The 25,004-nt window shown below is 43.4% G+C and overlaps 1 protein-coding gene across 5 annotated transcripts in view; it reads left to right on the top strand.

Annotated features, from left to right (window-relative positions):
* The window catches only part of KLF7 (Kruppel like factor 7), an 87,104-nt gene that overhangs the window by 39,783 nt on the left and 22,317 nt on the right, over positions 1–25,004 (top strand). For 3 of the 5 annotated variants that reach the window (XM_006029537.3, XM_025211044.1, XM_025211045.1), the window contains exon 2: positions 6,315–6,927. In XM_006029537.3, the coding sequence (XP_006029599.1) occupies positions 6,315–6,927 (613 nt within the window). Of the gene's footprint in view, positions 1–1,697; positions 1,753–6,314; positions 6,928–18,520; positions 18,572–25,004 lie in introns of those variants that run through there. The other 2 variants (XM_025211043.1, XM_025211042.1) reach the window with 2 other exon arrangements.

Consider the following 25,004-nt stretch of genomic DNA (forward strand, 5'->3'; position numbering starts at 1 on the left):
AAGGCATGTGGATTACATGGCATGCTTTTCTGAACTGACATGCGCTAAACTCTGAATCGCACTGGATCAGTGCTAGCACAGGCTCTGGTGGTAGCAACATAGTATACCAGCCATATCTTCAGTTGATATAACATAGATCAATTGAAGTAAATGAAACTACACTGGTTTATTCCATCTGAGGCTCTGACTCTTCATATTCAACTTTAGTATGAAAGTATCTGCATTCACCCAGATGCTCAACAGTCCACATAATATTGTAGGATAGACCAGGCATGGCTGGTAAACTCAGACTGGTGGGGTGGGTGGAGCATCACACGGGAGTGGGGTGGGGTTTGCAGCCAGCCAAGAGTGGGGGATTTTGCAGCTTCCCCGCTCCTGGCCGGAGTGCCTGGCCACCTGCAAACCGGCCAGTTTGAGTTCACCAGCCGCGCCTAGGATAGACTGTTACATAAGAAGCCAAAAATGCTGTTAGTTACCTATGGGGGCATTGGGGTTACCTTCTATTCAGTGTCCTGAGAACTTGATGCAATACAGATGCTTGCTGTGAAAGTGGCTCTTTTGCAATTGTATTTGGAAATGAGGAATCAATCCAGCTGAAGCCTTTTAGGAAAAGTCCACATGCAAGACTGCAAGCCCTTTGCGTGAGCATAGAGCCTAGTGCAGTCACATCCTATTATTTGTCAGCCGTGAATCATCCTTACTTTTAGCTGCTGAATCAAAAAGCAATGTACAAAGAAAATGACCTCTGTTAATCGGGGCAGGTGGGTTGAAGCATCTGGTCACTTTTGATGCCTAGCCTGAAAAAAACAGCCTGACTGCAACCAATAGCCTCATGTATGTTATCATGTACTTGACACAAGCCATTTACCTCTTCCAGTTGGAGTCTTTACTACTCTAAATTATATAAAGGCTGGACTGGAATTGTCCATAGACATCCAACAGGGTTCCTACATTACACCAACCTAAAAAACAATAAGCATATCCTTCAGTTCACATTGCTTAGGGACTGTCCTTCATTCAAGACCCAAATTCCCCCTCAGTCCATCACAAACACATTGTTACCATTTAGAGCAAGGGTGCTCAAACCCCAGCACTCAGGCCAGATCCAGTCCCCAAAGTGATGTCATCTGGCCTGAAGGGTCCCCAAAAGTCCGAAAATTTGGTGGTAGGGGAGTGGTGGCAGCAGTTGCTGCACTTCTGCAGCCAAATTTCCAGACTCGTGGGGGCCCCTGTGGGCTGGATTACATGCTAGATTGGTACACAGAGGTGGCCTGGACCTAATCTGGATATGCTGGGATTGGCTGGAGGCAGCATGGGCTCCAGGGAGGTAGCACCAGGCTGCGATCTGGCTGTGTCACGGTCGTACACTGGCCTCCACCCCAGCTGGCAGTAATGGATGCACTTTGTAGCATTGCATCCAGTGACCCCAGGGTGGGGAGGGGGATGGAGGAGGTTGGAGACAGATGTGTCATCCTATCCCTCAAAATGGGCAGTATAATGGAAGCCAGATGTCTACTGGTATACGTCTCAGACAATCCCACTGTCTCTGATTGAGGGCTTGAGGCTGAGGGTGAAGTTACATAATGATGTGTTGAGAGGTGCTGAAGAAAACTGGCTCCTATAGAAATACAAAGCAGCCCAGCAACCAGAGTCTGCTTCCTCCAGTGACTTGGGATGGAGAGAGGAAGGTCATGTAAGGTACTGAGCCCAAGCATGGGCGTGCTCATGAGGAAAGAAGCTTTGTTCCTTCGTGTAAGTGCCAGCTCTTAGTCAACACAGCAGCAGGTGGGACTGGGGTTGGGGGTAAAGGAAGGCGAGCAGCGGTGTTAACCCCGTCAGGCGTTTCCCTTTTGTTTTGTGGCTTTGTCTGCAATGCTGATTAGACGAAAGGCTTTCCTGGCTCAATGTTGTTTTCCTTTGGGCTCGGTGGAGGGATTGGGGGAGGGGGGGCGCGGGGAGGGGGAAGATGGTGTTCGTTATATTGTTTCTTTTGCTTTTGGTCGTTTTCTTTCCCACTGTGGGGAGATGGACTTGATCTGCTGGTTTTGGATTTCAGAGGCAGAAGGCAAGACATGACCAGCTGGTGTCTTGAACTGACACAGGTGCAAAGACTGTGGGGGGTGGGGAACCAAGAATAATTACAGGTTTCTGAAGCATCAGGACTTGCCTGAAAAGGGCTCGTTGAGAAACTGCTCTTTATGGAAAATTAATGGTGGAGCTGAAAAACTGTCAGGACTACTATTGTTGTCATGGGGGTAGTTATGCCTTAAAGGGACAGTGCCTCCCTGCTCCTTCTATGGGAAATGAGGAGACAGAACACAGACCTTCTAATGTGAGAGCAATTGAAATGTCATGTGACTGTCACTGGATTTAATGGCCATGTGTCTCTGCCTGTATCTTTTTGCCCTAACCTAGGATTATGCTTTCTCTCCCTCAGGAGCTTTTTATTTATTAAGCCCCAAATCTCTGTTTCTTTCCCAGAGGACAAAGGGTAACTGGACGAGAAGGCCAAAATTAAATGAGCAGGGGGAGCTGAAAAGCTTCATCTTTTTCATGATGGGGGGAGGGGGGATTTTCATAGATCGCCACCTCATTGCAGATCAAGGGGAATGTGTGCTACCTCCTATTTGCGCCTTTAAATGTCTCCCCACCAACTCCATTGTGACATCTGTTGTGATGCCCCAGGAGAGATTTGTGTTTTCCTTGCTGTGTCAGGGTCCTTGCTTACCAAGAAAAGGAGCCTTTTCTTTCTTCAAGAGCATCCTGCCTTATATCACTATCTAGCATAGGTAGCCCAGGCACCATGGCTCATGTGGTACACATCCCTGGATGCTAAGTGCCATTTTTGGTACCTAAGCAGCAGTGATTCTGGTGTTGCTCATTTGCTGAGACGAGTGAGAGAGTAGGCCTGTGACTGACAGGCTTATGAAGTCATTACTGGCACCCACAACAGCAATATCCGTGGGATCCGTAACTAGTTCAGGAAACAGTTGTTCATCTTACAGCTGATCAGCGCGTTCTCACTAGTGGTGGGCACTGCTGCGGCTGCTTGGGAGTTTTGTTAGCGAGGGAGAGAGAAAGTTTCTAAGCAAATGTTGAAAGAACTTGCCTCCCCCACAAAGCAAATGCACAGCATTCATTTAAAGCAGAGGGTGGGGGTTGTTTCAGGGTATAAAGCTTCTCCTACGCTCACACACACATTCCCTGCTAGGTTAGGCAGCAGTAACATGTGAAGCTGTGACAACTTGCTTGAATGTTTAATGCCGATTCCAGTTGTTTCACCAGCTTCCTCTTCTAAGCAGCAAATGGGGAATGAAATGGGCGGCTGTTCCCAGGGCTGATTTGCATTGTGCAGGAGGAAATGGGAGCTGTTCCAAAACAACTAATGAAAAAGGAAAAAAATACAAATAAGCAATTTCTCTCGACTTCCAAAACAAGACTGTCAGCTAGAGAAACATATCAGGAACTCGGACAGGGATCTCAAGTCCTTAACTTTAATTTGTACTGAATTAGTTTTCACAATATTGTTCTTGGAATTTAAAAATTACTAAGAGGGGAACAGGGGAAAAAATAACCTGATAGCTTGGTTTTGGCTTTTACCAGAGACTTCATTTGAAATACTAACTGAAAAAGAAAAGGATCCTCTGCTGGCTGCAGTCTCTATTTCCTTGTGAACAGAGCAGTTCTAGTGGTTTCTTTGTGAAATAGCAGTTCTAGTGATAATGTAAAAGAGAAAGTGCCTATCTGCCCCAAGAATACAATACTGTCTTGTTGTCTACATAGGCTAGGTACAGACATTCAAAGAGCCTGAGGCAGAATCGATCTAAGATACACGGTTTTCTGTAAACAGCGTAGTTTAGATCGGTAGTGAACAGAACACACATTTTCCCTTTGGTGGAGGGGGAAAATCTTAGACTAGGATCTGCCATTTTTAAACCAGTCTGTATCAAGCGTCTATTCTGTTATGGGTATAGACTGGAATCCAATCACTTATACCAATAAAAGTGGTATAAAAATGTCTGTACCTGGCCATAGAGAGGAAAGGTAGGACTGGCAGTATAGGACGTGAGAAACTCGGTTTCAAATCCCTGTTCTGCCACAGACTTCAGTAGTGACGTCAAACAAGTCATTCATCTTGTGTCCCAGTTTTCCCTGTGATGAAGAGTAACAGTGCTTTCCTGCCTAGTGGAGCAGTTGTGAGAAAAAAGCCATTGAAGCATTCAGGTGCTAGCATAATGGAGGTCATATAAATTGATAGAAACATAATGGGGATTAGCTCTCATTTCAATATCCAGAGTACCTTCACCACTGTGTACCCTTGTGTCATATCCAGATGTGCGTGGACATTTGTTTTCCTGGGGACAACTAGTACTGGCACACTTTGCGCTGCTGCTGGTCGTCCCTGGGGAATGCCTATACCACGTGTGCTCCCTTGCACTGTGGAGAACAACTGATTGTGCAGTATGTGGTGCTGCAGACATCTGCGTTTGTCTGAACACAGCCTTGGTGAAGATAAGGAAACCCAGGGGTTGTTGAATTGATACTCATCCTGACAGAGCAGGCTCCAGAGAGTTTTATGAATAACATTGTTTTGCTGATCCCACAATAACCCACGGTAACCAAGTTGGTATAAATGAAGTGGTCTCTGAGCCATGTTTAAAGTGCCAGGGATCAGAAGCAGCCTGGAAGGTGCAGCAGTGCTCTTACAGTACCTTCAGCGGGGCAACCAGAATCAGTACATTTTTAAAAATCTTGGTCTTCTTGTTGGGGGGAGGCCAAAGAATAAGAATGTCATCTCTAAAGTGCTTTCCAAAATCAATTACTCAGTGGTGGATTAGGATGCAACAACTTCACCGGACTGTTGGGAAACCAAAGTAGAGAAAATATAAGTGACTTGCTCAAGACTAAGGTAATCAATGTTGGAACTAATATGGGTTTGATCTGCTGAGCTCCTAGCTTCAGGCTTGGCATGGATAGACATGTAATATATAAAATTACATACCTGAGAATGGTATCTTTGAGGTAAACTGCTGTGCTGCTCTCAGTTGCATTTATCACTGCCTTGTCTGTGCTCTACCATGGACTCTATATCCATGCTGTCATTCCAGAGCAGGGAGCAAATTCTAACACTTATCACTAAAAAAAAAAAAAATTAAATTAATTGCTTGCAAAATGTTTCCTTCTGTCTCTAAACATAAAATTACTCCCACAAGATTATGCAAGGCAAAGGCAATACTCAATCCTACATCAGTGATGAGCTTAAAGGAATTCTCTTAACACCTTCCAAATCTATGAATGGGAGTCATTTATACACCTGCTGATGAAACCTGTATACTCTATTCCTGATAGTATAGGTGTTTGTTTCTAGCCAGAGTGCTGGGATGTATTGGAATTTCAGGTTGAGATTTAACTGGGCATTGAAATCCCACCAGCTGCTTTGGAAATCAGACTCAGATGTGAATCTTATTATCTATTGAAGTGCTGTCTTGGGGGTAAGTTTCAGGGGTTCTTAAAAATATATGTTAGAACTTTTGTCTCACTTCAAGTCCTATTGGATTACAGTCATCTTGCCGAATCAGCCAGGCTTTTCAGATAGCAGGGTATGAAAAATGGAGTTTTGAAAAAACTCCCTCAACTATTTCTAGCTGTTTTCTGTAAATGCTAATGATGTGGGTTACGGAAAATAGTTGAAGATACGCTGCCAGAAAGTGTAATTGACTTGTTGAGGATGGCTTACATCAACCTACATGTAAGTAATGTGGTTCATCCCACACTAATGCAAATGAAACCTTTATGATAGAGAGGGGATGGTAGTTTTTGTGTTGCAGAAACTTATTCCAGATCTGTGCAAATAACATGTGCATGTAGGACGTGTCTGGCATACAGAGTCCCATGCCCACAGTGTCATAAAAAGCTCTAAAATGATGACGTTTTCCATTCTCTTAGGCCTTTTCAGGTTCCAGTAGCAGGAACTGGTTATCTGGAAATCTCTATATTTAGCCCCAAAGAGCTTCATCAAAATTGTGCCATTTTTAAGTGTAGACTGAGCCCCTGCCAACCTGTGCTTTGGATTCAGGTGATCTTGACATTAAATTCCTTTTATTGGAAACGTTTATGCCCAGTGACTAATTGCTTTACAGGAGAAGATCCATCCATTTCAGTACCTTCTCTAGAAGTGTTTTGTGTGTACCAGGGTTATCTTTGAACTGTTGTGGACACAGAGAGATTACTGTGCTGGTTCCCCTGCCCTAGGCAGTGGTTAATTCCACAATTGGTTTCTAATGTTGGTTTCTTTCCTTCCCCACCTTCTGCAGACATGCCTCGAGTTGGAACGTTATCTTCAGACAGAGCCAAGGAAGATCTCAGAGAGCTTTGGTGAGGATTTGGACTGTTTTCTTCATGCTGCCTCCGTTCCAGACACAGAGGACAGTATCCGACGGCTGGACACCATTCTGTTACCTGTGGAGACGAGTACATGTGACAAAAGCACCAACATGGACATTATTCTTTCACGGGACAAACTGCTGTCTGAGACGTGCCTCAGCCTGCAGCCCACCAGCTCTTCCATAGAGGGCTACACCGCCGTCAACCAGGCCCAACTCAACGCAGTGACCTCATTAACACCCCCTTCCTCTCCTGAGCTCAGCCGCCATTTGGTAAAAACCTCACAAACTCTCTCAGCAGTGGATGGCACAGTAACATTAAAACTGGTGGCAAAGAAGGCTTCGCTGAGTTCAGTGAAGGTGGGAGTGGCAACAGCAACAGCGGGCACAGTAAAGAGTGGGCAGAGCGACAGTGAACAAGGAGGGGCAGGGGGTGAGGCATCCCCAGAAAATAAGAAGAGGGTTCATCGCTGTCAGTTTAATGGGTGCCGGAAGGTTTATACAAAGAGCTCCCATTTAAAGGCTCACCAGAGGACTCACACAGGTACTTGTGTAGGGTGATTCTCTCTTCTTGTACCCCTACTGCCTAGCCATAACCATATCATTTATTTTTTATTTAAAGGCTTCCACTTCTCAGAGTTTATGCTACTAGCTATGAAACGATGGTGTAAGTGATGGAAAAAAGTGGGTCAGTTTCTGTGCCCTTGTCTCAAGGGAAGGGGGAATTAACTATCTACAATCAACCTGTTGTTTCATGCGCTATCAAGATCTTTTGGTTCACAATCTGTTTGGGCTACCTTAGGGACTTGGATACCCAATTCCTATTAAAAGTATCATCATTAAAATACAGCATTTGGCTTCACAATTCCTAAAGGGAGCTTTGAAAATTTTTAATTTTAGTCGAGTCTTAATTGCTTGAAACTGAAACCACTGTCAGTAAATTGTATGTTCTTGTTTGAAGAAAAAAGATTTATTCCAAGTCTGATCTATGTGGTTTGGGAGTAGTGAGTGTGTGTGTGTGTGTGTGTGTGAATATATATGTGTATGTGTATGCACCATGCATATCCTCAGCCTGATGAAGGGTGTTTGTGTCCAAAAGCTTGCTAAGAAGAATTTTTCCAACTATTTGAATTGATCTAATAAAAGATATTGGATTTGTCCAAAGAACCTTGTCTGTATATATATATTTATGCACGCATGCAGAGTATAATGGCATGTATGTGTATGTATATGTATACATATGCGCTCTTAAATTCTAGTTACTTTGGGCCATGCTGGTGACAAAGAACAGCCAGAGCATAGTAGTGGATCACTATCAGCTCTGAAAGAGAGAGAGTGTGTATGTGTGTGTGTGTGTGTGTGTGTGTAAAGGAAGATTAGTGTATGTGCAGAGAAAGTAATTTACATTGGTTAACATTAACGCTGTTGTATGCGATTTTTGTTCCATCAGTTGTTTGCAGCATACAAATTGGCTTGGATTTGGTTATTCAGAATCCCCAACCCCCGGTCATTTGTTTAGAGTCCCCAATAGTCTTTTGGTTGGAACAGTCATCTCCAATAACTGTGCAGTTGACTAGTGTCACTGCTTTCTCTAAGCTTCACATGTGATGAAGAGATGATAAATTCCCATTAGCACTGTCTTATCATGTGATTATTCTTGTTTCCAGAGGGATGGTTGTAATCAGTTTCCTCAATTTTACTGTGAAATGTGTGGTCTCTTACAATAACTGCACATTACATTCATGATCTTATCACACAAGCAGATTCCTGGAAGCAATGGTGATCTTGCAGAGTAGAAAATAATGTATTGAAGCAGGGCAGTAAATCAAACAAATTTGTATGTGATTAAGAGAGCAAAACCCATCATGCTCCAGACAGCATTATAAAAGTTACCATGCATAAAAGCATTACTTTTGATCTTTCAATACAGGCATTTTACTAATGGCAGCCATCCTGCCAACAGTGACATCACCTCTGACCCCACAATCTGGCAGTTGATAAGGGAGTACCCCAGTAATTTTTAAGTCTGTGTGCATTTGATTAGGAAGAGAATTGTTTGACTCCCTCTGACATTTATTCTCCACTTTGAAGATGTCTTTCAGGAAGACAGCTGCCACAATTGCTGGCAGACTATATGTTTCAGTAATAGCCTTTAAACTGGATGTAGACCCCAAACCAGTATATCTGATGTTGAACATGAGTGTTTCAGATTCAAAACCCTCCTTACTCCAGGTCTGAACCTACTTCAGAATCTGACCGAAAAACAGAAATGACATATCTTATGAATCCATTTCAGACGTGACAGAAGTTGGCAGAGAATGTGGAATGTTTCCCAAGAATGGTTGACCTAATAGAATTCTTGTCGTTCAAGGGCAGAGAGGGTTGCAAAAGCTCATGCTCTTGCAAAATATTCACCATTTGGCACAGAAATCTTGCAAAAACATCCCACTATGCTTTGATGGTTTTGACTCCGGAGTCTGGAGTGCCTTGGTGCTTCTGCCACGCTCTGTGCCCAGCTCGTTGCCCAGCTCCTCTCTGGGAAGCCACAGCCAAGCTCCGTTCTGGGCGGGTGCACGGCATTGATAAGTTTGTGCGCGGCATGGTTTTAAAGTGTGCATGGCCATGCACGTGTGCAGCTTGGAGGGAACCTTGCTCCAGACCCCCTCCAGTGCCTAGCTCAGACTCACACCTGAACTCTCAACCTTTTGTCTAGAATCTTCTTACCTTCATTGCCTGGGCTTATCTTTGTTTCAAATATGTTTCACACTTTATATACAGTGAGAAGTATTTTTGATTGATCTGGAGAGCTTTATTCTGAGACCTTTCTTGAAACTGAATAGCAAATAGTTCAGTTTGTCCACTCGTGGACTAAGTTAGGGGTAGGCAGCCTGTGGCACAGGTCCACAACTGTCAAGGGCAGCTTCTGTGTATGTGACACATGGCAAACTGGGAAGGGGAGAGGCAGCATAGTGGCAGATATTGCAGGGAGCATAACGCAGAGCAGATTAGGCAGGGAGCACAGGACAGGGAGCAGAAAGCAGAGCAACACATCAGGCAGGGGAAGGGAATTAGAGTGGGGCATGGGGAGAGTTTACAGCTAATTTGTGGCACACCTGCCAAAAAGGTTGGCCCTCACTGCACTAAGGCACTAAACATTGTGAGTGAAGATATACAAAGAAGGCTAGAATGATTATTTCTTGGCAGTTGGAAAGTGTCCTTCACAGAGAGAAAACAGGATAAAGGCTGTGCAGAAAGCATAAAGATTACCCAGCAGTGGAACATTTTCCACTCCGGTCTTGTCTCTGCTAGCAGTACGTCCATATTGGGGGACCCAGCTATGCAGTGGCTTGTCCCTGAAAATAGTTTGCCAGCACAGTTCCATTTTGCAGTGTTGATAGGACCAAGCTTCATTTTAAGAACTGTGCCAGAGCCTTGGGCCTGTTTTGAATCAGACATGTGTTGTAACAGATTCTCCTTACATGGTTGCAAGCAGAGTTGAGTCAGGAGCTTAAGTGTGATCACTCTGAACAACAAAGCTAGCTGTTCTAATGTAAAGGAAGAGTCAAGCTGCTTCCAAAAGAGAGACCAGTTGTATAATAGTACAGCTTTGGCAGTTCTGGGGTCTATTGTACATGGCATGAGCCACCTCCTTCCCCTCCTTCTCCCTGAAGATTATAGACTAGACATCTTGCTTGGTTCTTTGTTTTTCATGCAGCCTGGTTGGAACTGTCATTAGTATAATGTGTTGTTGGTTGTGAATGCATCCGACAGTGCCAATGGCCAATAGCCACTTGGCTTAGTCGGTCCGTGAACTGGAGGGTCTGAAATGATTGTGAGATATTTTCCTTTGGCTGGTAGCTTGCAAGTGTGTAATTCAAGAGCAGTTTGCCAGTGAGTGCTCTGTGTAAAAGGGCAAGATTGCATTTATGGACAAAGAGCTCTCAGTCTGGGGTTCAGATGGAGTGAGACAGCCGCAGGAGGATCACCCATCTTGTGTTCAAAGATTGCCAAATCAAATGGATTCACTCTTTTCTGTGAAATTCAGGCACTGTTTTTTTCAGGGGGAGGGTGTACATTCTTTATGTTCATATGTAACAGTGACCAGAAATTGGCTGGCTGGCTTTACCATGGGATAAACTGAGACTATTGTCTCCAAACTGAGTTGGAGACAATAATAAATGATAGTAGCCCACTAGATTTGAGCTGGTCTTCTGTAGCTTCTTACATTAATAGGCTATCCAGAGGCTCCAGAACAGGGTCAGAACTGCAGTGTGCCATGAGCTATACAAACTGTCCTTATTGTTCTGATGCATTATGTGGAGACAATCAGGAAAGCATTACATGCCACACATAATGCACAGTTAATGCAACATGCTGGTTATGAGATGATCTTCTGGGTGACATTTGGAAAGGGAAAAACAATTATCTGCAAGGGAGAGAATTTAATCTGGAAGTGAAAGGAAAAAATGGCTAAATGGAAGGAAATGAGAAATATTTAACTGAAGCCAAAGTAAAATTGGGAAATTTAAAATGGAGTTTGTGTAAATGAGCTAAGAATAAAGACATGACTGAATTTCATTCTGACTGAAATGGGGAAGTAAAGAAGTAGGTAGAGAGAAGTGTGTGAAAGGGAGCTGTGAATGGCAGGAAAAGGTTGAGTGTTTGGGAGACATGCAGCTCATCTGGGAATGAGGTAAAGAATTCAATCAGAATAGACAGAGTCACGATGGCTCGAGATGCAGCCTTAACACATACACTCACACTTAATCACACAGCAAAGGTGGGTGCAAACAGTGACAATTTGTCTTTCTGAGAGATGGAAATTTTTGTCCAGACTTAACAAATGCCTGGAGAGGAATTACGAATGAAGCAGACAACAGAGGGGGAAGTAATTGAAATGGGGGGAAAAAAAGGTAGTCATCAGCCACCTCCTAATTTAGAAGGCAGGAGACTGCTGGTAAGTGCCCATGTACAAGCATATCTAAAAATGATCTGACACATGACCTAAGAAAGGGTTAGTCACCAAGATTCACTTTGTCCATAAGATCAAAGGCCAGTGGAACAGATTTATATAGTCTGATGAAGCTTGTCACATTGAGTTTCCTCATATTAATGTGGGGGGAAACATATGGCAGGCTAGATGCTTTCTGGCCAGAAACAAAGGACTGCCTCTGTGGTGTGTTTTGTGATGATCTGGAGACCTTGGGATTTCTTTTTGTAAATTAGGGTCTGATCAGAGCTAGTTACTGATGCAGATTCACAAAGTATTTAGGTACCTCATTTCCCTAGCTATCTTTGTGAATTTGGTCCTTTGTGCTTTCATTTTCGCAAATACCTTTATAGACTTCAGGTTGTTGCCCACATGCATATATTGTACATTGCAGGATGTAGTCTCCTTGGTTCAAAGTATCAGTAAGAATAACAAAACCAAACAGTCCAGAATAAAAGCAATCACAGTTATACAAAAAAAAAAAGATCTACTGGATCACTAGAGGCAGCATTAAATAATAGGAAGGGAGAGTGGTTCTGAAATGGAGGAAGAGATTTGTTAAGAGTTACGGCTGGAAGAGGGAGAGCATTGTATTTAGAAATGGCAAGAGAAGTGAAGGTGAAATCAAGGTGAAAATGCTGGGAGATTAAAACCAAGGAATAGGAAGTAGGGGAATAATAGAGGGAATAAGGCTGTTTGGCCTAATTATGGTGTTAGTCTGTGATGTTATTTTTCTATATTATATTCAGAGGATAGTGCAAATGAATAGGTGACCAACTTAGTGAATCAGATTCACAGCTTCATGAGATGGTTAGAAGATAATTTGCAGGGTTTAGCAACATGAGAAGTAGGAAAGGAGTGTAAGAGCTGTTCGTCACAGATATTTGCAAGGTTCCTGCTGGTGACAACTGAAATAGCAGAAGTGTTTTTTTTCTATAGAAGCAGAGTAATGGAATTGAAGAAGAGTAGAGCAGGAGGAGATTATTTTGTTTTTGGCTACGTTTATTTCCATATAGATGTCTGTTCTGTTGCATTGATAAACTTGAAGGGATTTGTTATAATTTGATTAGAAATGGATGAGAAGTAATATAAACCAAACTGGCCAACCTGCAGCATGTGTACCACAAGTGACATGGGCAGCCACTGTGTTTGGCACATGAGCTCTGGGTGCCAAGTTAAAGGAGGTGCTGGTGATGGGAATCAGGGAGAGCAAGGGGATCAGAGCAGCACTTGGGAAGGGGACAAGGATCAGAGCAGCATTTGAGGTGGGGAAGGTGATTGGAGTGGCAGTCGGGAAGGGGATGGGAGTTGGGGGGTCTGTGCTGGCTTGAGGATTGGCCTTGCAGGTGCCACAAAAGTAGGTGCCGCTGAATTCAGTGTTGCTATGTCCCAGTTGCAACAGGATTCAGCAGCACTGAGTGAAAGTGATGGTTTATTATTGGAGTGGTACTGTGTCATCCTTTGGACTTAACTTGTGGCATTCTTGCCATAAAGGATGGCCACCATAGACAGAGTTTGGCTATGAGCTCTTTAAAACTTGTTCTTTCTGAGGCTGTTTAAGAAAGTTGGCTAGTTTTGGGAAAAAAAACCTCGTCATTTCACTTTAGAGAACATACCTCCTTATTCCAGTGAGAGTTTTATGTATGAGAAGAGGCCCTTCAAAGGTCCTTGTTCCTTGGAGAGCATATACACTGGATCACTTTCCTATCAAAACCTTGAATGTTAAGCATTGTGTTTTTGCTCAGTCATTGCTGGCTTCACCAGATCAAAAGAAGAATGAAGAGGAAGTTAATTTTCATAGTATTATTTTTAAAAAGTAAATAGACATTTTTTTCTACTCCTCTTTGTGAGTGAATGTATTCGTTGTGAGTCTCACTGAGTTGAACACACTGAAAGTGATGTTCTTTATCTCCCAAGGAGCTGGAGTGCTGGTGACAATACTACAAATTCCTTGTGTACTAGGACACTGCCTCAATAAAGACATATAGAAACCACCTCTAGTGTCATTGGAAGACTATCTCCATGTACCATTCAGACATTGGTGCTCCCTCAAACGGCAGGCAAAGCTGCCAATTATGTGGATAACTGTTCACAAGTGACTAGGTTAAGACTTTAATGACAAAACATTCAGCTCCTTTCACTTAAATTTCTATTTGACTACCAACTGGTGGTCAGTTTTGAGTTGAGTTAGAAATGGAGGCTTATGAGTGAAAGAACACTCTCCTCATTCTCATCCTCCTAAGTCATTGAATGTCCTGAATCATTTAAGTCTGACATATACATCATGATGGGACCACATCCAACATCTTTTTGGCAGAGGGCTGCCCTTGCAGTGGAACATAAGGGGCTTTCTTCACAAAAGAAAGAAGAAGGAGATGTCTACGGTGCTGAGATCTAGATTAGAAAGAAAACCCCCTTGCCCATCACCATGCGTTCAGGGCACTGTGCTGAAGGAGATACTGATTTATAAGAAATGTAAAGTGGTGCCTTCCATGGTGACAAGTTCCCACAATACTTTTAGAAAAGTAGAGATTTTAAGCCTGGGTTTCCTGCCATGTTCTAGTTCAGGCAATTGGTTTTGACTTGCCTAAATTTTCCTTGCAGTTTCAGTTCACTTCCTGTCCTATAGTGGTACTTTGCCTTGTTGAAAATCTGCTGTGTTTCAGCTTCAGTGTAGTTGCACTTCAGTTTTGGTGAAGAGAGCCATTGTGTCCACATGCATATTTTACAGAGGGGATGTGAAGCTCAACATGTGAAAAGTGCTTTGAGATTATTAAATAGATGAATGAGCACTTTGGAAGTAAAAATGAGTTTTATAACTTTAAGGTCTTCAGAGATTATTCCAAATAGTAGCCAGGGGAGAGACCCTAGTGTGTAAATGAGAAATGAGGACTGTTTGGAAAGAACAACCTTTAGGTCAGTCTGACATCTGCTGTTGTCTGTGTGGGAAAATATTCCTCACCCAAGCTGTACTCTATAGCTGCATGAGAATGTGGAGAAGAAATTATTGGCTGTCATCATCAGTAATGGTAGACACCCACTACTACTTGGGAAAGTTTACTAAAGCTACATGCTGAGCAGGAGGGGATCATAGTGTTTTGGAAAAGGAAGAGCTGGTGTTGGAAATCAAAAGCAAAGCATTGTAGGAGAAATAAGGTAAAAATAAGGACATGGAAATATGACATCACAAATGGAAACTAAAGATGCCTAAAAACCAGCTGCAGCTGCTTAAGATCAGGAACAAGTAAACTGGGATGCTTTGGTAATGAGAGAAGGCCTGTATAGAAAAAGCATCCTGAAACCTAACTGAAGAATAACCTGTGGGATGCAATAACTTACACCTATAAAATAAAACATATGGTAAAAGGAGGTCATGCACTGCTTTAGTGCCGTGTTTCTCAGTCCGTGGGTCACGACCCAAAAGAAGGTCACAAGAATGTACAAAAGGGTCATGAACAAACTTTAAAAATGGACTCTACTTTAAAGGAGAAAAATGTGGGAAACTGGCTTTTCCCTTGTGCGCTGGCAGGGCTCTAGCCTGTGAGGGGCTGCTTGGGGGTCTCCCTACCCCCCCACCCCACACACTGGCGGGCTGAGGCCTGGGGGTGGGGGACAACAGGTCAGGAGTGAGGGGCACTGGGTCGGGACTGGCCATCAATGTTTTCAGATGGATCCTGGTACAAAAAAGTTGGGAAACGCTGGTCTAGTGCTTTCAATGCTGGGAGCACGGGGGAACAAATACACAGAACAGTTATACAACCATGAAAGAGTTCATTCAGGCCAAAGCAGTGTCTTTGACAAAGTCATATTCTGGCCCTGGAGATGTTAAGGGATGAGCTGTAGCTGATTCTTGTGCTGGAGGGAGGAATTAAGGGACCTTCTCCCTCATCCCACTCCCTAGGAGTGCCACACATAAAGGCCAAGGACAGTGGCATTCACAGACAATCTACAAGGATGTGGTGTCTATGCCTACACAGTCAGATGGGTCTCTAACTGGCTGGAGGGCCACCAGAGAGTGGTGGTGGACGGGTCTTATTCGACCCGGAGGAATGTGGGCAGTGGGGTCCCCCAGGGCTCCGTCCTTGGGCCCGCACTGTTCAACATCTTCATCAGCGACTTGGACAAGGGGTAAAATAGACCCTGTTCAAATTTGCAGATGACACTAAGATGTGGGGTGAAGTGGGTATGCTAGAAGGGAGGAATAGGCTGCAATTGGATCTGGACAGGCTATAGAGGTGGGCAGATGAGAACAGGATGGGTTTCAACATTGACAAGTGCAAGGTGCTGCACCTGCGGAGGAGAAACCAGCAGCATACCTACAGGCTGGGGAATTCCCTTCTCGTCAGTGCAGAGGCAGAGAAGGATCTTGGAGTCATTACTGAGGCCAATATGAACATGGGCTGACAGTGTGGGGAGGCGGTCAGGAAGGACAACCGCACCTTGTCATGCATCCACAGATGCATCTCAGGCAGGTACAAGGAGGTGATCCTCCCCCTCTATGTGGCACTGGTCAGGCCACAGTTGGAGTACTGCATCCATTTCTGGGTGCCGCAATTCAGGAGGGATATGGACAACATGGAGAGGGTCCAGAGGAGGGCCACTCGCATGATCAGGGGGCAGCAGGGCAGATCTTACAAGGAGAGTCTGAGGGACCTGAACCTGTTCAGCCTCCACAAGAGAAGGCTGAGGGGGAATCTAGTGGCAGTCTACAAACTAGTCAGAGGGGACCAGCAGGCATTGGGGGAGTCCCTGTTCCCCCGAGCACTCCCAGGAGTGACTAGAAATAACGGTCACAAGCTGGCAGAGGGTAGATTCAGACTAGACATCAGGAGGTGCTACTTCACTGTCAGGGCGGCTAGGACCTGGAACCAACTTCCAAGAGAAGTGGTGCTGGCTCCTACCCTGGGGGTCTTTAAAAGGAGGCTGGATGAACACCTGGCTGGGGTCATTTGACCCCAGTGCTCTTTCCTGCCATGGCAGGGGGTCGGACTTGATGATCTGCTCAGGTCCCTTCTGCCCCTACCAACTATGAAACTAGGAAACTATTATGCAACAGCCTGTGCATCTCTCTCCTAGACTAGCCTTGTGCTCTAGGGCAGGGGTGGGCAAAATGCGGCACGTGGGCTACATGCAGCCCTCCAGGCCATTCTATCCGGCCCGCGGGGCCCCTAAAAATATAGAAAATTAATATTTATCTGCCCCTGGCTGCCTGTCACGCAGCCCTTGATGGCTTGCCAAGACTCAGTAAGCAACCCTCTGCCCAAAATAATTGCCCGCCTCTGCTCTAGGGAGTCCAGGCAAAGCCTGTGCACTCCCTCCCTGGGGAGTATCTGCTGCAGTGCCCTTTGCTCATACACAATCTACCCTTAACAGGAAGGAATATGTTTGCGGAGATAACATGGAAATTTGTACAAATAGCCAAAAAGAAAACCATTAAGATCCTTTAATATATTTATAAATCAGAAGCCTGGACTGGAAAAGGGCCAATGTGGTTCCCATTTTCAAAAAAGGAAGGAAGGAGGACCCAGGAAACTATAGGCCAGTTAGTCTTACCTCAGTCCTGGGTAAGCTTTTTGAGAGAATTATCCTGGCGCATGTCCATGAGGGGCCAGCAGGGGAGATTATGCTCAGGGGCAACCAACACGCGTTCATTAGAGGCAGGTCCTGTCAGACCAACCTGGTGGCCTTCTGTGACCAGGTCACAAAATCCTTGGACGCAGGTGTTGCGGTGAACATAGTCTTTCTGGACTTCAGGAAGACCTTTGACACTGTCTCTCACCCCATTCTCATTAAAAAACTAGGGGACTGTGGGGTCGATGCCTACACAGTCAGATGGGTCGCCGACTGGCTGGAGGGCTGCACCCAGAGAGTGGTGGTGGACGGGTCATTTTCGACCTGGAGGGATGTGGGCAGTGGGGTCCCCCAGGGCTCGGTCCTAGGGCCCGCACTGTTCAACATCTTCATCAGCGACTTGGACAGGGTTGTGAAAAGCACCCTGTTCAAATTCGCAGATGATACTAAGATGTGGGGAGAAGTGGGCACACTAGAAGGAAGGAATAGGCTGCAATCGGACCTGGACAGGCTACAGGGGTGGGCAGATGAGAACAGGATGGGTATCAACACTGACAAGTGCTGGGTACTGTACCTGCGGAGGAGAAACCAGCAGCAGACCTACAAGCTGGGGAACTCCCTTCTTGTCAGTGCAGAGGCAGAAAAGGGTCTTGGAATCATTATTGACACCAATAAGAACATGGGCTGACAGTGTGGGGAGGCGGTCAGGAAGGCCAACCATACCTTGTCGTGCATCCACAGATGCATCTCAAGCAGGTCCAAGGAGGTGATCCTCCCCCCTCTATGCAAGTGGTTAGGCCACAGTTGGAGTACTGCATCCATTTCTGGGCGCCGCACTTCAGAAGGGATGTGGACAACATGGAGAGGGTCCAGAGGAGGGCCACCCGCATGATCAGGGGGCAGCAGGGCAGGCCCTACGAGAAGAGGCTAAAGGACCTGAACCTGTTCAGTCTCCACAAGAGAAGGCTGAGGGGGGATCTAGTGGCTGTTTACAAACTAGTCAAGAGGGGACCAGCAGGCATTGGGTGAGTCCCTGTTCCCCCAAGCACTACCAGGAGTGACAAGAAATAACAGTCACAAGCTGGCAGAGGGTAGATTCAGGCTAGATATCAGGAGGTGCTACTTCACTGTCAGGGCGGCTAGGATCTGGAGCCAACTTCCAAGAGAAGTGGTGCTGGCTTCTACCCTGGGGGTCTTTAAAAGGAGGCTGGATGAACACCTTGCCGGGGCTGTATGACCCCAGTACTCTTTCCTGCCATGGCAGGGGGTCGGGCTTGATGCTCAGGTCCCTTCCGACCCTACCAGCTATGAAACTATGAAGCCCACAGACAGAGAGTGAGCTGGTTAGGGCCCCACAATGTGAAGGGTCTGGATACACAGGAAAGACTAGAAAGCAATGGCAGCACAGCTAAGTGGCAGATTTTCCTGTCTTTACTCCCAGTGAATTGTCATTTATCCCAGGAACAGTCCCACTAAAATCCAAGACACTACTTGCAGAGTAAAGAAGTAGTAAGCAGAGGTAAAGGCAACAGAATCTGTCCCTAAATTGTTTCTTTGCATCATTTTTTTTCAACAGAGGGTGATGGAGAAATATTTCCCCCGAAGATGTTCTTCACACATAGCAAAGGTGAGGACCAGTCAGATATGGAACCAGCTCTAGATGTTAAATTGCAGTCTCTGGGATTGGATGTGACTAATCTGAGTATTTTAGAACAAGTCATGGCCATAGTATCTGAGCTTCTAACAAAAATATGTACTCCAAAATTAAAAACATGTTTATCCCTGGGGAATGAATGGTGTTCAAGTATTGTGCCTACACTAAAATATTAAGCTAAGAGTGCTTATGTATAATAGAGATATGTGAGCCTTAAGGTAACATGAGGAAAAGCAGATTGGAAAATTAATTTAAAGAGAGATAAAGGACAGGGATGGGAGGGAGGTGAGCTAGTATTGTTGTGTAAGTTAAAATTGTGCCTTTCTAACCTACTGCAATTCTTGGAGAGCACAGGAGAAGGCTTGTTAATTTTTTCAAAAGGCTTTTGGTTTGAGGCCACTCAAAAAGATGTGAAGGAAATTTGGTAACCACGTGGTAAGCTATAATATATTGTGATAGATTTAAAAACGATTGAGACAAAGACTTCCAAATAAGGAGGTTTTTGAAAGGATAGCCTACTTAGTTTGGAATGGAGAAAACACAAGTACATAGTAGAATTCAGATTATCCACAAATCTCAAAGGGCATCCAGAAATCTTTGTATAATCAGGGAATCAAGCCCAGCAAGCTTAAGTCCATTGTCTGCTCACAGGCCAGCTTTATACATTATAATGATACCCAAGAGAGCACAAACCCAATTGCTTTGCTTTGCAAGTCTTCTTTAAAACAGAAAAGGGGGAGTATTTTTTTCAACATTTAATTAAAAGGGCATGTAAACAACTAGAAGATATCAAGGCAAATGTCTTAAAAAGAATGAAATGATTAAACGGTTGTGATTCATTTTTCAAACTGGGATGGCAAATCTGTAGATAGGCACGCAGCTATGAAATCGCTACTTCAGTAATCTTAACCCAGTTAGACACCAAATTTTTGGAACCCACATTTGAAGTTTGGGCCCTTACCATAAAATATCTGCAGCTATATTAGCTACGCTAACATTTAAAAGGACTCATGTTTCAAGATAAAAGTGATCACAAGCTGAGCTTTGAAAGAAATATCTTCTCATTGTATAGTACTGAACAATTCCAAGTTTAATCAGGAATTTTACACCTTACTCTGAAACATGTGGTCATGTACCTCTGACAAAGACAAGAGTTGGAATTAGATGGACATTTTGGCAATCTCACTATGGCAATTCCTGTGTTCATTAAAACAGCATTAATGCACCAGAGACATCTGAAGCATAAACATTTCTGTTTAAAGTGGATGATATATATTTGTCTGTGTACTTAATAATAATTTGTCTGCATACATTTTGTTAGCACATGAAATCAGAAGTGCACATGGTAGTTAATTTTGCATAAATTTTCTACTTTTGTCATCTGGTTTAGTCATCTATAACTTTTCAAAACTTTCACTTTTGTAGACCTAAGAAGTCTGAAAAGGGAGAGGGGTGGGGAGGCAGTAAAACACTTTAGCTTTAGAAAACCATTTGAAAAAAAAATAACACTAATAACTGGGAGTGAAAAGTTGGCATTTGTTATGGAAAATAGCCCTTACCCAGAATACTTACCAGTGAACTTTCTAGTGAAAACTTTTGGATGGATTAAGTTCTGAAAACAGCCCTTGCACAAGTGTGATATAACTGCCATGTTTTTGTCTGTATTTTCAGTACCATTTAGTGTACAGAGAGTCTTTCCATTGGCTTTGGTGGACTTTAGATCAAGCAAGAGAAATCTATTACATAGATTACTTGGTCAGCAGATGATGGATATTGTTGATGAACGTGTGTCCGTTTACCAACATATAGTAACTTTACATGATAGAGTTTGTTGTCCCAGATGGTTTCTGAGCTGGGGTTTTCATCTCACATAAAAGTAAAAAAAGATAATGTCTAAGCCTGCTTCCAAAATCCCAACGAAACAACCAGTTTGCATAATATCCTCTGGTAAAAAAGACTGGAACAGGGCATCACTAGCAGAACTTGCATTTTAACGAAATATTTTTCTTGGAAAAGGCCGTTTTATTTTTAAAATTGGAAATCTTTGTAAAACTATTTGGAATAGATTATGCCCCTTATTTTTTACAAAACTGTAAAATGAAAAAAAATATGAGTTTATATTTTCATTTTCATTTTTTCCTTTACTCCCTTGTTAACTCTCCCCTTTTTTCTCCTTCCATCTTTCTCCCCTTTTTTCAGTAGCAAATTGGGAGGAGGTGAGAGAGAAAATGAATGCTAAGCAATTTCAAAATAGAAAAATTGTGAATAAACAACAACAAATTATTGCAGAACTTGTGGAACAAAATGATTTCAAATGTTAATACAGTTTTGAGCAAATATTTTACATTGTTTTCACCAGCTCTAATAACTGGTACTGAACCTTTATATATTGCCTGTAATTTATTAAGAATCTGTGGGCATAGACTGCAAATGCACAAACAACAGATCTTTGCCACAATGCTGTGTTATATAAATTTATGCTGAGACCTCTAAATAGCCATTTTCATTGCTTGTACTTCAGCTTAAACTTGCAAAATATATATATATTGTGGGGTCCCGGAAAAATCTGACACAATGGGCTGAGATTCGTCTGTGGATTTTCTCCCCCTTTTATGTGTTTATTTTGGTGCCAATGCCTTTTCTTGGATCCTGCATTTTAGAGCTCAACTGAATTTGAAACTAAAAGCTCTTATTAGAGATTTTTTTTAAAGTTCGTTCTGCCTCTCTGGGGACAAAAATAATGGCAGCTTGAAGCAGCAGAGAATCAGTAATTAGGGCAAACAGCGATGCCTTGCATGACTGGGGGAAAATATGAGGATAGGAGGAGAAGAGTGCAACAGACAGACTTGTACAGCCTGTTACTAGGAAACCACATCAGCATTAAATGCACTGTGCTAATTGGCTAGCCTGTGACTGCCTGGGTACCAGCCTGGGCCTGCTACACATCTGTTTCTGCTCTCTCGTTGCTAGGTAACTACATCTCTCCCCCCCTCTCCACTTTCCAATCTTCCCCCCCAGCACACACCACTTATTATGGAGGCTAATTGGCTACTTTTGCTGCTGGTGTTGCTGCTGGGCCTGCTGCTCTGCTGTTCTCCCGAGGGGTTGGACGTGGGGGAAGATATGTTGGCAATTAATGGAGCATAAGTGCAGATTCTACACAATGTCTGGCACCTGTGCCCCCCAATCCGGCTCCCTAAACTAAATCTTTCTGCTTTGAGTGCACATCAGGAGCTTGGAGCATCTTTCTCAGCTGAGCTTATAAGAATATGTTTAAAAGGAAATCAGAATTTAGAAGGCTTTATCATTCTTGATGGGAGTCTTACTCAGCAAGGACAGTAAATGGGTATTCCTCAGCATGCCTGGTGTTCGGCATAGTGACAATGGGTGTTTATTATTATTACTCTGTATCCTTGGAAGTAGGGCAGAGAATGGACTATTTCAGCTGCTTTGAATTTAGTCACACACTTGCTCTTTTAAGTGCTGTAAGCTACACCCAGTGTAGTCTGCCTGTGATGTGTGCCTGTTAGAAATAGGATGGAATGACAGTCCTATATTCTTGTGTACTGAGTGACTCCCATGGGCTTTGTATGCAACATGAGCAAGATCATTAGAGCCTGAGCCAAAGACACTGAAGTGCCTGGAAAAACTCCCATTGGCCATTGGATCAAGCCCTTACCATTTTGTCCCCATCTCTAAAATGGACGTGATAATTGCTACCGCAAGAAGAGCTATGCTTTGTACATGTATGGGAACTAATTTTGCAGCTGATCATCCTTTTTATTTAAAAACAGTTACAATTTTCTCACGTTATATTTAATAATCTTAGTGTGCTCCTTTCCCTCTGTTTACCATGTTGTGTCTGTTTCTTTTGTGCTCTTAATGCCTTTGGGGGGGTGTCCATCTTTCTGGCACATGCCAGAACTGTGAATAAAACACTGCCCTATTTTTTTTCTCCAGAAAAAAACCCAGAGACTTTAAATACTCTCCACTACCCTCCAATCCTTTATGAAAAAATAGTGCTTTCCATTTCTCAGAAAAAAATCAATTAGTGGTGTGTATATATAGGAATGAAAAGTATCTGAGATTGATTTTATAATTAGTTCTACTGGTTGCAGAGTCCAGTACAAGTTGCAGGAGGACACTAAGGTTGTACCTTTGACCTCCAGAGGATGTGTATATTTAATGGTTCTGGCTGTTCTCTCCTTCTCATAAAGGAATTAACTTATTATTAATGTTAGAGAGTTGTGATGTATTGTGGCTAACACAAGGTGCTGTAAATCAGTGGCTTTTCACTTAACTGTACTGGCAAAGCAGAAGAAGGTCTCAGCTGCCTGAGCCATGTGAGTGCAACTTGCACTTCTCTGCTGCAGCAGTTTTGAGTGTCCAGAGGAGAGGGGCTGCAAGAGACGAGTCCTTGTGGTGCAGTGAGGGCCAAAAAGCTTATTATTAAGATACTGCTATTTTAGAGGAGCCCTATAGAATTGTCATTCTTTTGGAAACATGCTGCTATCAGAAGTCACGTGCCAGTTTTCATAGAAATGGAGGTCTTATCTAATGACCTTGGCTAATAAGGTTTCCCGTTGCAGTGTGTTTGTGTACTAGTACTCTTCTAATTAGTAAAACTGGCTACATTTCACTGGTATGACATGTATAGTTCATAAAAGTACTCTTGAACCCTTTGGGATGAAATGGTCATAAATATAAAGTATCATAAATATAAAATATCATTCATGTAATGCATCATGTTGGGACTCCTACTGTGATATGGCAGGCTTTTCATATCAAAAGAACTGCAAAGCTAGGTATCAATGCATTTATTGCATATTTCAGCAAGCCACCCTAGGTGGGGAAACGTATACCGTAGAAATCCCCACCTCCATCTGAAATGTTTGCATTATTTCCTATTTCTCTAATGATGTCTCAAATTACATTATTCTGTGAAATATGCCATGGATTGCACAGGTTTCAGCAACACAGATAGTTCTCCTGTGCGTAATGGCACATTAGGTTGCCATCTCTGAAACAGCAAGCATCAAAGGATTTTGCAGAAAAGGTGGCAAAGAGAAATATTAAAAGGTTCTTTTAAAAAGTGCATTGGATTACTAGATTGCAGTCACAAATCTCTTTGCTCTTGCCCTCCACACTTTGTTTAGAAGAGGAATTCAGGAAATGAATCCTGCATTTCAGTCCATTTTCATTTGCACTTTGCAGTTCTCCTTTGTTTCCACAAGAAAGGAGTTGGAACACAAGTTCTGAGGCCTGACTTTCAGTACAAATAATTTGACTGGCATTTGAATCTCTTTTGAACTGGTTTTCTGTCAAATAATTATTTTATCACCATTTCGAAGAAAGGATAGAAAAAGAGTTTTGTAGATGTGTTTCATGAAACCTTTCTTTGGGGCAATGAATCCCCAAGCCAAGTGCAGTAGATCATTGTGGTGGAACAGGTATTGATTTTTGGGGTGTGTGGGGGGGTTCTTATTTGGTTTGTCAAAGCTACTTGTACGCTATGTATCGAGGGACTGAAATAGAAAGGGCTCCTAAGGCTAAATTTTTTAGTTCAAATTTGTAGAGTGCAAGTCTATCAGGATCTATTTTCCCTCTCTCTTAAAATACTTTGCCTAAATCAACACTTACAAAGACTTTTTACTGGGTCATCAGGCAACAGAGAGAGAAATCAGACAGAGCAGAGGCTGCGATCCTGGAACGAGCTTGGTGAGAGCAGTTTGCTTGCATGGAGCTCCTTTGTAGCACGGGGCTTGGAGCTTCTTCACTGTTTCACTTACAGTCATAGCAAATGAAATATTTTGACTGACACTGTGCTTGTGGGGAGGGGTATATACATGCCCTCAGGGCATGTTTATTTTTGATTTTATAAAGAGATAGTGTGAAATCCTGACCCTTTGAAGTTGGTGGGCATTTTGCCAGTGATACAAAGGGAGCCGGGCTTTCACCCGCGGCATTGTGGACTTTCATAATTGTATCATACACATCGCGGTAGTCAATGGTTTGTTTGGGTTTGATTTTTTTTTCTGAAAGTCCCAGCTCCTGGAATCCTGTGGGGAGGAAACACTTAGCTTACTGGGTTTTTTATTCAAGTGTCCAGCCCTGCTTAAAAGCCTGACCTGGATGTATCTTACAAGCTCAAAACCCAAAAGACAGGCACCCAACATTTATTATTTTTACTTAAAAATCTCACAGTTTTTTCAGGGAAGACCTCAAGAGTGTGTATGAAGAGGAAGCTCCTCCCAGACTTTGGGGATGGGAGTGGGAAGAAGGACCTCTACAATCTGGAGCGAAGAGATGGAGCAAGTCTTGATGTTGGCTACTCCTGTTTTTACATGTACAGTTTTTGGACGAGAACCCTGCTGGGTTTCTCTCGTATTTAATGTGGGTACTTTTG

This window comes from Alligator sinensis, unplaced genomic scaffold (assembly GCF_000455745.1).
Source record: "Alligator sinensis unplaced genomic scaffold, ASM45574v1 scaffold372_1, whole genome shotgun sequence".
Lineage (NCBI taxonomy): Eukaryota > Metazoa > Chordata > Crocodylia > Alligatoridae > Alligator > Alligator sinensis.